Source organism: Chrysochloris asiatica, unplaced genomic scaffold, assembly GCF_000296735.1.
Source record: "Chrysochloris asiatica unplaced genomic scaffold, ChrAsi1.0 scaffold00024, whole genome shotgun sequence".
Lineage (NCBI taxonomy): Eukaryota > Metazoa > Chordata > Mammalia > Afrosoricida > Chrysochloridae > Chrysochloris > Chrysochloris asiatica.
In genome coordinates, this window is record NW_006408542.1 from 26459701 (window position 1) to 26476184 (window position 16484).

At 36.7% G+C, this 16484-nt stretch overlaps 1 protein-coding gene across 3 annotated transcripts in view; it reads right to left on the minus strand.

Annotated features, from left to right (window-relative positions):
• Window positions 1–16484, minus strand: part of NRXN1 (neurexin 1) — a 1648890-nt gene that overhangs the window by 1029628 nt on the left and 602778 nt on the right. For 2 of the 3 annotated variants that reach the window (XM_006839445.1, XM_006839444.1), the window contains exon 5: window positions 1–125. This exon is cut by the window's left edge and continues 177 nt beyond it. In XM_006839445.1, the coding sequence (XP_006839508.1) occupies window positions 1–125 (125 nt within the window). Of the gene's footprint in view, window positions 126–16484 lie in introns of those variants that run through there. The other variant, XM_006839446.1, reaches the window with a different exon arrangement.

The window sequence follows — 16484 nt, forward strand, 5'->3', positions numbered from 1 at the left end:
TCCATTCCTCTGAAGGGTTTTAAAGGATAGAGTTATTTCATCACTGCTGCTTTGAATGGGGTTTTGAGACAAATCGTAGCAGAAGTATTCAGATCCCTTGAAAGTAGCAATATATTCTTCTTTTCCTAGAGAGAAACAGATAAATGCATGTGTAAGTAAAAGCATATAAACTAGGCAAGTCAGCAAATCTTAATAAAAACATTAAGTAATCAGTCCCCAAATTAACTTTTTGGTTAGTTAAAATTCATGACGAGGCCCTGCTAAAGAGCCAAACAGTATTATGCTGTTATTGTTAAGTATTGTCCAGTCAGTTCAAACTCAAAGCGATCCGTTATAAGGTTTTGAGGAGCAGCTGGCGAGTCTGAACCACAGACCTTGTGGTTCAAACTGACCTTGTGGTCCACTGCTTATCCTACAGTGCCACACCAGGACTCTAAACAATACTGTTGGTTGTTGTTGTTGTTGTTGTTAAGTGCCATCGAGTCGGTTCCGACCCATAGCGACCCTGTACAGGGTTTCCGAGGCTATAAATCTTTACAGGAGCAGAAAGCCTCCTCTTTCTCCCGCGGAGCAGCTGGTAGTTTCGAACTGCTGAACTTGAGGTTCGCCTACTGTTGGTAGAAGTATATTCTTTAAGTATACCGCCTGAGATATTGAGCCATCAACTCTAGTAACCAAAGCTGGTGTTCTTGGAAATTTTACTAATTTTCAAGTATCACTACAACAGCTCTCATCAGAGGCAGTAGCTTTGTGATAGCTCCAGAGCAAAAATCAGATACCATGGCACTGTATGATAAGCATTCAACTGCAAGGTTGGTTTGAATAGAAAGGCTAGAGTTTCAAACACATCAGCCACTCCTTGAAACCCTATACAGGGTTGCTATGGGTTAGAACTGACTTGATGGCACTTCGCAACAACACCAATTCTATTGATAACGATGGATTTAACCATCTTTGCAAGATTCTCTCCATTTAAGTAAGCCGTTATTTTAATTTTCAGCAAGACATTTATATTCAAAGATCTTTTCAATGAAAAGTCAAATCTTTTCATCACTGAGACGGTTGGGAAAGTGAAAGAAAAAGAATGTGGTCCTGAAGGAAATAGATTTCCTATAGAGCCTGTGCATTTTTTTTCTTCCCTGGACACAGAAAGCAGTGATAGAAAGTCTAATGAAGTCAGCTAGATTGTTGATTCATTCCCTGTTCTCACCAAGCAGATGGCTGGGCTGGCTTTCATGAGATTGGTAAGAATGCCAACACATCATCATGGGGACAGCATTTAAATGAAGACTCAACGTTTTATCCACATCCCAGTTTTTACCAAATCCAGGAATAACAATGTGGATCTCACAAGATGTTACATAGATCAAAGAAATGTGACTATTTAAAAACAGTCCCACAGATGAAATAAGTTTAGCCAAAGGAAGAGTGTAAGCAAATCTTCTTCACTTCCAAGGCTATGATGGCATGTTGCCAACAAAAAATGAGACGGTATGGTCTAGAATCTACAATTGACAAACTATAAACCTAGAAATATAAGTCATATTAGAAAACAAAAACCCCTTTCATTTGGCAATATAGCATCTCTACTGTGCCCAGTGGAGTGCTCATATACCCACAGGCATCACGCTCTCCACCTGGCAGTAGGCTTTTACCTCAGGGCTATTTTCATTTGATAGTCATATAATCCATGCCCCTGGCACCAGAGCTCAAATCAAGTTTCCAGCTCACCAGTGCCAAATGATCTGACTCTAGACGTAGAAACAGAAAGCAAAACATGACATTAAGGAAGACAGTGAGCACCCAGGGCCTTTCAAAAGGATTAAGTCCTGAAAGTCAACCATTAGTCCAAACCTATTCCCACTACATTCTGACCACAAGAGGGCAGAACACACCAACTATATTCTGAATCAGAGTCACAGCAAAGACAACCAAATCTAGAGGGTTCCTCTCATTCAGGCCCTCAAAATGCCGCCAGAGCACCTCTCAAGTACTGCTTCAGAAATACAACTATAGAAATAATTCTATAATAGAACAATAGAGTGAACAATCCTGACCTTGTTCCTGTCACTAAAAGTATAGAAGCCAGGTGTTTGCTTTCCTGGCCAATATGGCGAGTGACTCAATCTAGGGAGCCAGCATAATGAAATATTTCTAACATAGCAGGGAAAAAAGTGGGCCAAAATATCAACTTAGATCCTAGGTTAGCCACTTGCTAGCTGTGTCACTGAGGGGAGTCATAACATCTTTAAACTTGAAATTAAAAAAAAAAAAAAAAAAATCAAGAGTTTCCTAAAGTGATTAGATAGTCATGAAGGTAAAACCAGCTAATGTCTCTACAGCCACATAGCAAAGCTGATGGGTACCAGGAATGGTGGATGTCTTCTACCTTACCTGGTCAATGTGATAAATGTAGCAAATGATGTGAAATAAAGAGCATGAATTGTAGTTAATTGTGAATGTTACAATGTTTTCTTCAGGGTCAGAAATGGACAAAGATGTCCACAAAATTCTTATTCAATATTATATTTGAAGTTCTAGCTAGTACAAAAAGTTAAAAATCATAAATGAAATTCACAAAGTATAAATGAATAAAATTATGTCATATCAGAAAATATTATTAAATGAATATATATTATTATTGAGGTATCAAAATAATGTACCAATAAATTATTAAGCTTAATAAAATATTTTTGATGTATTGCAAGATTGAAAATATCTGTATTTCTATGTACTGTAAACAATCAGAATTTTAAAAATCAATAGACCTACACATTAAGATATGACTAAATTTCGATTTTTTAAAACGCATTTGAGATGATCAGAACTCAGTTAGAGGAAGAGAAAGAAGTTTGATACGAATAGCAGGTATAAACTGCTACAATTTGATGAACTTGACCTCTGCTTACTGATGTTGTAGCTCAAAATACCGACCGAGAGGGAATGAATTTTCTCATCAAGGATCAAGCCTATCCTCTCAGTACACAGGGTTGATAGGAATCAGCAACTTAGACTTGGCTATCTAAAATGGTGGAGTCCTGGTGTGGCACTGTGGATTAATACACTGGACTGCAAAGTCATTTGAACCACAAGGTCGGTGGTTCAAGCTCACCAACCACTCCTTGGAAACCCTATACAGGGTTGTTATGGGTCGGAACTGACTTGACAGCACTTAACAACAACAACATAAAGGCACAAAGTGACTGGCTTACAAGTTTTCAAGAGGGAGTTTGGTTTCAGAGAGGGCAGGGGAAGGTAGAATCATCCATTGAATAGTTTTCATCTTGTCTAGATGGATCTGGTGAGAAGGAAATAGGGATAAGACTCTTAGGATTCAATAGCGAGTAACTGTTATCAAGATTAATTGCTACTGTCACAACTTAAAGGTAGAAGTTTTGTAACAAAAAGGAGGGAGTAGTTAATCTTAGATTCCAGGAACAGAGACCCCTAGGACCATCAAGGGAGAAGAGCACAAGCAGAATGTGGGACCCTATCCAAAGAAGCAGTGGCACCACAGATAGTGGCACAGATGATGACATGTAGAGAGAGTAGCTGAGGACTCTAGACTCATGGAAAGAAAAAGGCTGTGTGCTGGCAGCTAGGAGGCAGGCTTGCAGAATGTGCCCTTTGGTTGTTTAAATGATTATATATTCCTGAGTGTTTTTGTATATATCTCCCCCCCAAAAAGAAAGAAAGAAAATAAATATATGTAATAAATATTGAATTGTGTGATCCTGTCACAGAGGAATACATATAGTATGATTCCATTTTTACACATTTCAAAAAGAAGCAAATTAAATAATACACTGCTAAAAAATTCATCCTTATGTATTTAACTGATAAAAACAAGTATGTTAAGATTAAATTTCTTTCAGGAAAAATTTAAGGATATCATTTGAGCATTTAAGATATTTAAGTTGTTGCTGTTAAGTGCCTTGAAGCCAATTCTGACTCAAAGTGACCCTGTATAGTGTTCCAAGGAACAGCTGGTCAGTTTAAACCACCGACCTTGTGGCTCAAACTGACCTTGCGGTCAGTGCTTTATCCCAAGCACCATACCAGGACTCCTGTAAGGTACTAACAATTTTCTATTTCTTAAGATAGGTGCTGAGCACAATTATGTTCATTTCATTATTATTCTTGAATTTATATATATATACACACACACACAAAACACATTTTTATTTTCTCTTGTATATACAATATAGATATGGATATTTAAAAAATAGAAACATAATTTGGGAGACTGTGGGATAGGCTGTTTTACTGTTTGTAAACAAATATTTTTAATTGATTTCTTTTACAGAGCACTTTTACTAAATTTATTATCAGATAAAATTATTTTTTAAAATGGTCTCTTAAGAAAACAAACAATGGGGACTTCTGGCAAGATGGTGGATTAGGCAGACGCACTACATGGATATCTGTTACAAAGATATGAGAAACCATATAAAAAGAGACACAGATGAAAATTCTGGCACCCTGAACTTCAGAAGAAATGTTAGAGAAGTGGACAGAGTGCCTGCTGGGAGAAGAAGCTAAGCAGTGATGGCAAGAGAGGGAGACTGACTAGTGAATGGCTGGCCAGATATGGCTTGACCATCTTGTGAGCAGCTTTGGAAACAGAAGGAGGTCTGCCAGAGCAGATTCACACAGGCTATGGGAAAGGTGTGATTCATTTTTTTCTCTGTTCTCCCCTATTGACCAGAGGTTTGGCTGGTTCCCACCCTCATCCACGCTTAGCATATCCTGTTCTCTATGAGTTTGGAGCTACATGGTTAGGCGCCATGCCAGAGTGAGGTGGGGGACACCTGTATCGCTTTGGTGTGTCTCTTTGGTGCCTAGATTCAGGTAGGCTTGGCTCCAGACCTACAAGCCCTCAGAGACACCAGACCAGCATTTAACCAGTCACCCTGTCCCAGCTGCCCTGTAGTCCTAACAGACACTGAAATAAACTCCATCAAGGGCCTCAATGAACTCATGCCAGATTGATGTCATGAACATAAATAACACTGGGGTTTATAGGACCTCCACCTAGGGCCCCAAACTCTGCTGTCATATCCTTTCCAAAACCACCTCATCAGCTCCTTGAATTGTAGGAGCCACCCAGATATTTCTCTTTTCTGAGTCCAACAACCACACTATTTGTTTTTACAAATATGACAACCCCAAAATATCTTGGAGAAAACAGACATTTGGCTGATATGAAGAACAAAGGAGAAGGACTCAAACAAATGACCAAGATGCAGAGACAGAAAACATTTCTAAGGAAAAAGGTTATGGAACAAACTGAAAAATAATTAAAAAGAATTAAGTGCCTCAAAGGATTGACAGAAAAATCGAGGAAAACAAGGAGAATACAGAGAAAAAAAACAACAAAAACTTTACACGAATTCAGGATAATACTAGAAGAATAAAAGACAAAACAAATGCAAATTTTTAAACAATACCAACCCTGCAATTAGAAATCCAGAAGATTAATACTAAGATTTCAGAAATGGAAAATACATTCAAAGGAGAAAGGAGAAAATCCAAAGGACTGGAAGTCCAAAACATGAGCTTGAAGATAAATATCTCAATACTAGTATGCTAGAAAAACAACCTGAAAAAATCCAAAGAAAGCTGAAGAGTCATCTAGGACACCATGAAGAGGAAAAATTTACAGGTGATTGAATTCCAGGTCAGGAAGAGCCAATAAAAAGCACAGAGAAAATTGTCAAAGAGATGCTGGAAGAAAACTTCCCTATAACATTATGAACGATGAGAAGATAGCATATAACAAGCTGAATGAAACCCAAACAGGATAGATCCCGAAAGAAAATGTCACCAAGACATATCATAATTGAACTTTCCAAAATCAAAGACAAGGGAAGAACCCTGTGAGCAGGTCCATAAATACAATAAGTTACCTATAAAATATAACCAATAAGACTAAACTCTGTTTTCTTAGCAGAAATCATGCATGTAAGAAGGCAATGGGGGGAAAAAAAGAAGACAGCAATGAGATGACATGTAAAAGACTCTGAAAGAAAAAGGTTGCCAAACAAGAATCATATACCAAACCTAGCTGTCTCTCAAATACAATGGCAAAATTAGGACATTTCCTGATAAACTGAAATTAAAGGAATTTACAATGACCAGACCAACTTCACAAAAAACGCTAAAGGGTGTTCTTTGGACTGAGAACCAACAACAGCAGACAATAACCTGAGATTATACATGACAACACCACCCTGAACTCAATCCATATATAGAACTATTCTAAGTAAAACATAATCTTCAATGAATAATGATGAATCATTGAAACACCTCATAATATGGTTGAACCTGGAGGCTATTATGCTGAGTGAAATTAATCAATCACAAAAGACATATATTGTACGAGACCAATTTTGTAAATAGTTTTTTTAAAAAGGTTTTCTTGATTAAAAAAAACAATCTATGATGGCTATGGGGCAGAATGGGGGCTGGAGACTAAAAATTATTCATTGGTTAGAGGGTAGACATGTGTTAACATGGGTGATAGGGCAGGAGGTTAGCAGAGAAAAGATGAAGGTAGTGTGAGACACAGGGAAGCACGCAATAGTTAAAGTGAATACAGGAAAATGCTTTTAACTGTTGGTTCATGGAGGAGAGTCTAGTCATTTTAATGAAGCTAAGTATGTGATTTGTTGAGTACAAAACTAGTGGTCTGCTTTGTATACCTTCACTCAATTCACAGTAAAAATTTGAAAACTAACCAACAAATAAACAGTATAATATGTATAAATAAAAATCCACAGGACTAGTTTCAGTGGTGATGAGAATGAAAAACATTTCATAGCCAAATTTTAACATAAACATAAATACAGAATACATGTTAATAAGAGTTTAGTGAGAACAAAGGCTAAACAGACATCTGAGCAAATGTAAATTTCCTAAGTTCTCTGAAAGCAGGATGGAAGAGAGACTTTGAGATTGTGATGGTTAGGATTTGGTCAGCTACAAGGACCATAAAACCTAACTCTAATTGATTTTAAAAAAGGGGTATTGTTTCCCAACTACTCTCTTATAGCACAAGTTATTTATTTTCTGTGTGTTCAGGAACAACATCTGCGGTCTAAACTTTTCTCTTTGTTACAAAACACAATACTCATGCACCAATAAGTTCACTAATGCTATAACCTTGAGATGTTTTCCCCAAGTTTGAGAGGAAGCTGATTAACAATCCAGAGTCCTCTCATCCCTCATCTCTCAGGCCCTTCAGCCCTCTTCAACCAATCACTTTAGAGTTTATTATGAATAACGCCTCACTTTCTGTTATCAACTTCTTTTTCATTTGTGATGCCTTGAGTTGTAAATAACGAAACATTCAACTAAAACTAAAAACACAGAGACATTTCTTGAAATGTTAGATCACATGTATTGTAAAAAAGATCAAACTAGCCTTTCTTGTCAAGGCCTATGACTCTAAGAGCCGTATCTCAATTAAATTAGATATTTCTATACAAAAAAAAAAAGCTAACTATTTTACACTGATTCACTTCAGATTCATAATCTATGTCCTCAGTGGCATAAATAATATGCAAAGAATAATAAAAATTTACAGAGGGTCTTGAGATAGTAGAAAAATACAACTGTCATTTCCCATTCCTAGAGTTCTAGCTGATGATTGAGTAAAGGTCTGTTCTAATTTCTTGTGTGTACAATAATTTTTATTTTTAAAAAGTCCTCTATCTTACATATGAATTCAAACTAAATCAATTTTTTGTTTAAATGATATAAATCATTTTTATTACAAATAATAAAAATGCTTCATATAGGAAATACCATTGAAAATCCATGAGTACAACTGGTTTAGTCTGTACCCTGCAACAGTGCTCTATATTATTTTCCCTTGTCACTGTTCACTTTTCTCTGAATCTGCTTGCTTCATTACTAGTATGTATGTTCCTTTCAGGCAGATGTTAAGACTCTTGCTGGTTTGGCTATTTGTAATTTTCAGTATATTTTTCATGTATGTTACCTTTATGAGGAGGTATGAATTTTACCACTCTCCACACCACTCTCCCCTTGTAAAAAATTAGGTAACTCTGTGTGTTCACACAATCAGTATCTCAACCAAGAAGAATATGCCTTGTACATAGACGTTCTAGATGCACCACCTCAGCCAATTGTAGCTGTCCTGTAATTAGCATGATGTCTTGACCAAATAGATCATAAATGTGTGTTTTGAAGGCCTATCTCTCAACAAGTTATTTTAAGAAGCTGTATTTCAAGACAGTCTCTGTTGTCACTGTCTCAGACTGTGGCAGCTCAGTCTGTTGTCCATTTATTTTTATATTCAAAGTAATAAAATGAAATACCATGGAATTTTTTTTTAACCTCTTTCCTACACTCAAGTAATTGGCATGATCATAATTGGGTGTGAATTATTACAAGAAAAAAGATTGTCACCATCATGAAAATTGAGCAAGTACAATAAACATTACTGGGCATTATGAGATGCTGTGAGGATTTTACATATTTTCAGGAAATTGGGTTCTCAGTTCTTCAAACACAATCAACATAATCAATAAAAATGATACCCCCCAAGCACTTTCCATTCATTTCTTATTGGCCATTGTTCTGATTATTTGATGCTAGGTAGACAAGTGAATTCTGGCTCATATACATACACATGCATCATATCTGGTGAGATTCCCCTCTCTGAAGATGGTGATATCTTTAAATTTTTTCATCATTAGAATACATCTCTGAGTCAGAGGGTACTTTAGAAGCTCGCCTCTAGTCCAATCCTTTAGTTTACATTAGAATTAGATGGGAGAACTAGAATCTTATTAATTCTTTTTATGATGACGATGAGTTGACTTAAACAAAATGAAATTTGATGGGAATAAATCTGAGTTCTTTTATGAGGTCCAAAGCTACCTAACTGAACAAATAATAGAACATGGGAAACATGAATTCCTGGCCACAGAAAATAAATTAAGAAAAATATTTGAAGGACCAATAACATGAGTCAACAGTATGATGAAGAAACTTAAGAAAACCCATTAGGTACATTCATGAAAATACTTAGATGAGAGATGGGATGGTCCTATGCTTTAGTGCTGAACAGCCCACACTTGTAATTATATTCCTTTTGGATATGCTGCAATGTGTTCAGACTGTCTGTTAACCTGATGCAAGTCTTCCAGATTATATACAGACAATATTTTAAAACTTTGAGAATAAAAGCTTTAAGGCATCTTAAATATATGACATATGACATATGTCAACACTTTCAAATATAAGGAAATATGTTCTTTAACAGAATTATGACAGCATTCTGTATGGAATTAGGGTGCAAAAAGATCAACATATAAAAGTGATGGGAAAATGACTTGTATCTCAATATAAAATAAAACTTCCTAAGGAAACTATTTTTAGGAGCTCTGGTAGCGTAGTGGTTACCAATTGGGCTGCGGGCCACGAGGTCATCAGTTCAAAACTACCACCTGTTCCATGGGAGAAAGTTGAGGCTTTCTGTTCCCGCAAAGATTTACAGCCTTGGAAACCCTGTACATGGTTGCTATGAGTTAGAACCTACTCCATGGCACATAACCACCAACCACCAAGGAAGCTATCTATAGGTGAAACAGTCCATTTGGTAAAAAATCAATTCCTTACTACAGAAAGGACTTTAGCATAAGATGAACCACTAAATTGGATGCAGTTGTTGTTGTCAAGTGGGTTCTTGGAGCTAGTAGAAGGTGTTTAATTGGATGTAGTGAACAGAAGATCAGAGAAGATTGATGCCTTTGAATTATGGTATTGGTAAAGAAGATTAAATATACCATGGGCCATCAAAAGAAAAAAATAAATCTGTCTTGAAAGAATTTCTGTTTGAATGCTCCTTACATGCAAGGTTGGTGATACTTAATTTGTACCTGTTATCAGGAGGGACCAGTCCCAGGAGAAGGATATCATGCTTGGTAAAAAAGTAGAGGGTCAGAGAAAAAAGAGAGACCCTTAATGAGATGAATTGCCATAGTGGTGACAACAATGGGCTCAAGAATAGCAAGGATTGTGAGGAGAGCACAGGCTTGGGCAGTGTTTTCTTCCATTATACACAGAGCCACTATGAGTCAGAACTGATTCAATAGCACCCAACAATAGCAACAAAAGAAGGTGTCTAATGCTTGGATGGTAGGTTGAGAAAAACATGATCACTTAAAACACTAAGAATCATTGATTTTTACTTTATAGAGACAGACATGTTAAATGACTTCCCAGGATGATAAAGAAGTTAATTCTCAGGATATTGTCTCCTTCCCATTAACTGTTCATAAGGTATAAACTCATTAATTTGACCCTAAATGTCCACATCTTCTAAGTTAATTGAATTGCTTTACCAAGTTAACAAGCTGCAAAGGAATTACCCTACAGCCTAAAGGCAGTGATTCCTAAGCGTGGAAAAATGGTCCCATTGGTTCAACTTGTATGGAAAATGTCAGGCTATTTTCCTATGCCAAGGACCTGGCCTACATTATTAATCTTTAATATTTTACTTTTCATACATACAATCCCAAATCACAGAGGTTTGTGGAGTTTTATTCTATTTACATGATTCTAAGAATGTGTTCAACACAAACCAGAAACAAAAATCAATATATGAAAAACAAACAGAAAAGACATATGAATGAGAGAACTGCTTCATTTATTTTTCTACTCTAGAAGTCAAATACACAAGAATATTGTGCCAGAAATATCTTTGACTAAACCAAGGTACACACTAGGAGTTTACATTGTTAAATTAAATAACAAGCCAGTCTGTCTCTTATGATTAAGATAAGCACATTTAGAAAAATCAGAAACGAAAGTCTGTTTATTGAAAATCCTTCATCCTTAAGACGTGAAGCCAAAAATGCCATCATTTTATTTGCAACCATCCTTTGTATTTTGAATATTAAAACAATTAGTTGATTACTTCCGGGAGAAATAGCATTGCTTGAAATAAAAAGCAGTTCATGATTTCCTTAGATTGTCTACCTGATACAATGTTGTAAAAATTCCCAGATTCACAAATATGATTCAATATAAGCTAACTGAGCCTAATTTCTATTGTTTTCAGCAGGAAATCAGGTTTTAGAAAATATTCATCCTTCTAGATTTCATTTAACTTTAGGTACCCCTTAGGGCAATCAATCCAGAAATACAATGTCTTGACTACATTAACCACCTTGAATTTACTTAAACCTTAGACAATCTAGAAAAAAAGTCGCATGTTTAAAAATTAGATACTTGAGATCACTAAATATGAGAAGTGAAGAAGACTTAGATATTATTTAGTACAGTGTCTGTATTTATTAGATGACGTAAATGTCTGACAGGTAACATTATGGTCACGAAAGTAATTGTTGTTGTTGTTAAGTGCCGTGGAGTCGGGTCCGACTCATAGCAAGGACCCTGTACAGGGTTTCCAAGGCTCTAAATCTTTACCAGAGCAGAGAGCCTCATCTTTCTCTCATGGAACAGCTGGTAGTTTCGAACTGTTGATCTTGCGGTTCACAGCCCGATTCGTAACCACTACGCTACCAGAGCTCCAGATGTAAGTAATTAGAACCCTTGATTTCTTGACTCCATTGTCATGTTCTTCCTTATTTCCCAGATATTCCCGTAACAATTCATGACCAAAAATTGCATGTGGCTCAAACTTGAGCTCATTTTCCTAAAATAAAGTAGAAAATGGTCCAAAACTCTAGTACAATAACTTTCTAGTCCTATTATGCAACTGATTTACATTTGTTTAAATAACTGCAGGTGCAGGGAACCAAACAGGCTACTCGGTGCCTGCCTGGGCTGATGACCAGTCAGTTCTGCATAGAGTATGTGATAAGCAGGGAAAATAATAACATTCACCAGGTGTGCAAGTTTCCTATTTCTGGGCTTGCTGTACCTTCAAGTTCTAACAACTGAATCTACAAGTAACCGTCACATCATTTAACCTGGAGGAAATCCAGAGATGTGTTCAGAATAAAAACATAGCTCAGTGAATACAGACATTAGAAACACTTCCTCAAAGATTTACGAATTCTCTGAATTCCAATGAAGGACTAATAAAGAAGTAAGTTATGGAAATACAATTATATGCTCCGTGAATTTACAGATATTCTGTATTTATAAAAATATCCCAATCCTCATTTATAAAATGTATTTTAGTAAATTATTTCAAATGAAATCACCTTTTTGCCAACTTGGGCAATTTCTCTCTTTTAATGGTAATTTCTCTTTTTTTTACCAAGTTCTAAAGAGTGGTCAGTTTATAACATTCTTTTTTTCCCCCCTAGAGTCAAACTGTAGCTACTAATTCTACAAATCTAAACTACGAGCTATCAGACTATTTTTGCTATTCAGTAAACTGCACTGAACCATAGAAAATAATTTTTCCTCCCTAGAAATGCAAATGGTGGCATCTTGGAAGGTAAAAGTAGAATAGAAGAGGGAAGAATAAAGTGTTAGTTAATGTGGAATTGCTTTAAAAAGTAAAGACTCAACACCTGCTTCTCAGTGTGGTCTGGGGAGCAGCATCCTCATCGTTAGCAGCTCTTAACAAATACAGAAGCTCAGTCCTAGCCCCAACCTACTGACACAGAACCTGGATTTTATCAGGACCCACTAGGTGATTTTAGAACGCATTAAAATGCGAGAGTCCTATTTCTACAACAGATTCTTAAGTTAATGAGATTTATAAATATTCTAAGAGTTGAAAGGATTTTTGCTGTGCCTAAGACAGAACATTTTGATATCATGCTATCTTTCTTAGGAGATTAATACCCAGATCAGTTACTTTACATCCCTTGATTGGGAAAAAGAAGTCTAAAAGAAAAAAATGAGAGAATCATAAAAATATGTAAATGTATAACATATCTATGCACCCCAGCAGAGTCCAGTTGGTAAATCATTGCAGGTAATTTCTGAATTCTTATTCTCAACATGTTTCTCATTTAGGCCATATTACAATAGAATTTGCAGTAGGTTTGGGAACTTAGTCCCATTCTTGATAAATCTAAAAGAGCATAACTTCTGGTACAGTCTAACAAGTTGTCATTATTAGTGAATATGCAAAATGAGATTCATGCAACTCCATTTATGGTTTTCTCTAGAAACAACTTGGTTTGCTGCTCCACTAAACACAAACTGTCACGCATTCTAGATGTGATATGATGCTATGAAAACTAATGGCACATTTCCACTCTTCACATTTAAGTGAAAGCAGAACATTTATGGTCAATAATATCAAGCAATGGAAGAAAGATGCACTGTGAAGTCAAAATTTGTTGTTTATAAAAAGAATGGCAACTTTTTTTAAAGAAAAAAAAAAAAGTAAACATTTTATCTCAGCATCCTCAATAGCCTACATAGAGGAGGGCATTAATCAAAGTGATTAATGTAATGAGAATTATACTGAGATAGAAAGAGATATTTGAGCAACTTCATCTACCTCCTTCCTCCTTAGGAGATGTGGCCAAGTTTTTTGTTTGTGTTTTTGTTGTTGATTTCATTCAGGTAGATTTCTAAATTTTTCTTAAAATAATCTAGTCAGTTATCAGTTTTTGTTATTTCGTATTTATGTCAACACTATGTGTTCCAGAAGAAGGATATCATGTTTGGTAAGGTGGAGGGTCAGAGAGAAAGAGGAAGACCCCCAACGAGATGGACTGGCCAAGTGGCAGCATTGATGGACTCAAGCGTGGCAGCAGTAGTGAGGTTGGCTTAGGATCGGGCAGTGTTTCGTTCTGCTGTGAATAATGTTGCTATGAGTCAGTGCTGACTCGATGGCACCTAACAACAACAAATATGTTCCAAAGTAGACTGTGCTCCATAGGATGTTCAATGGCTGGTTTTCTGGAAGTAGACTCCTAGACCTTTTTTTGGAGTCACCTTTTAGTGAACTTCCAACTTGAACTTCCAACCTTTTTATTAGCAGCTGAGCTTGTTAACCGTTTGCATTGTCAAGAGACTTCAAGTACCACTAAGCATGCACTAAGGTGAATAAAAAGCTGGACACTTAGATCTGAATGATGAGAAACTACTTATGGGGAGAGCTAGACAAGTATTATCTATCCCAAGTAGAGAAAGCTTTCAGTGCAATCCCCTGAGATTCATCTGATTCAATTTGCTTCATCCTCTAGCCTCTGGCTACTCTAACACTCTGGCCAAATGAGTGGCTTCTTGTGAGTAATACTGATCCGATGGTTCAAGTTCCAGTTCAAGCAGAGTGTCTTTCTGACCCATTGAATTTCAGGCATTGTGATTATACCGCCCCTTCTCCATTTTCTCACTCTCTTCACACCAGCATCCCTACCCAACCCCATCAGAAAGGCACAAGGCAGGCCAGCAAAAACATTCATGCACAGGGAATGTAGAAAGCTAGCCAACTTTTCAGGCACTCTCTGGATGTACATGCAATTCTTTGGTAACCTCTTCCATCAAATAACTTGAGTGAAAAGAGCACACCTTTCAATAAACAGTAAATGTCACAGGTCCCACAATCTGGTGACTCCTTCCTCTCTATGGTCTCTCGTTTCCTAAATTGACTGGGAAAACGGAAAGTGGCAAGGCATGGTATGTGGAAGTGGTTAAAGCATCAGTTTGGACGCCCCTTCTAGTACTAGGGAGTCAAACAGTTAAACTCAGAGGCACGTTGAAGGAAAGACCAGGTGATCTACTTGTGAAAAGTCAATTATTGAAAACCCAGAGAAGAAGATTTCTACTTGACACACATGAGGCTTCCATGAGTCATGATTGATTTGATGTCAGTTGGTTTATTTATAATGGGGGCTTCTGAGATTCTTTCATTTTAGCGGGCCTTAGAGAACTATTCTATGAAGAAAATCACACTCAACATTCTGTTGCATACATAAAGTCAGATCTTACATATGGTGAGAAATCACTTAATGCTAACTAGTATCATCATTGGACTTCTGGCATATCACTGTGTATTAGCACTGGACTGAGAACCATAAGGTTGGCAGTTCAAACCCACCAATTGCTCCTTGGAATCCCTACACAGGGTCACTATGAGTCAGAACTGACTCGATGGCACTTAACAACAACATTATCATCATTGTGGTTTGTAGGTGGCACTGTAGGATAAGCACTGGACTGCTAACTGCAGGTCAGCAGTTCAAACATACCCAATGATCCCAGGAAGAAAGCTGAGGCTATCTGCTTCTGTGAAGATTTACAGCCTCAGAAACAGGGTCGCTATGAGTTGGAATTGACTTGGTGGCAGTGGGTTTTATTTATTTATGTATTTATATTTTTTGTATATTTATATTTTAAATGCTACTTAAAATGTACATTAAATATATATATTTAAAATATTGTCTAGAAGTTAAAAAAAATCAGCTTTTTACCACATCTTTTATCAAGCAGAATGTTCGCTATGACCACACCCTAAGGCTAGGAACATATTGGTTAATTAAATTTCATGAAATAAGAAAGAGATGGAAACACTGTGACTAAAAATAAAAGAAAGAGAGAGAGAGAGAAGAAGGGAAGCAGGAAGGAAGAAAAGAAAAAAAAGAAAGGAGGGAGGAAAGAAGGAAGAAAAAAAAAGAAAAAGTACATTTTCTTTGATTGGTTTATACTTCTTTTTTTTTTTAACAATTTGTTACCTGGGTGACTTGAAAAATTACTTTAGGAGATTTTTGCTTTTTTCATTCTCACAGGGAAAAGCATTGAGCTAAGAATCAGGAGAGTTGAACACTGGGTTTCATTTGTCCAATTTTAAGCTCTGTGCCCTTGGCCAACCCACAGCCTCTCATTGGGCCTCATCTTCCTCACTGGCAAAGTGCCAGAACTGCATTAAGTGATCTTTAGTGTCTTTCAATTCTATGGTTCTATAACATTCTTGATTTCTTTAGTTACCATTTCAATGATTCATTCAGTATGCATTTACTGAGGCTCAACTCTGAGCCAAATTCTATTGCTTTCCTGCTGTCAAATCAGCCAACATAGTAGAGTTAAAATGTCTTGAGTGATTTCTGATGGTTGCTGCTTTTAAGAAGAACTTTTCACAGCAGCCCCAGTCTTCTTGGGCTTCTAGATTTAGTTCAGTTCTTATTCTGTGGATTTTAGCATTCAGAGAAACAAAGGCAAACGGAGCGGTGTTCTGGTCACACCCTAGCAGATGTAAACTTTCTATTCTGATCACCCTTTCTTCCTTAGCACAGAGATGGTTGTCATCAACTGATTTTCTAGTCCTGAATGTGTCACGCTATTAGCAGGATGTGTTTGATGACCGCTCCCCTCAAACTTAAATGCATTTCCTAGAAAAATATTTTTAAAAGAAAACCGATGCTACTTACTATATATTTACATGAATTACTTTGGTGAAAATGCATATTTTTCCAATAAAAGTATATAGGGACTAGTTGTTGTTGTTGTTATGTGCTGTGGAGTCAGTTCCGACTCATAGAGACCCTGTACAGGGTTTCCAAGGCTGTAAATCTTTA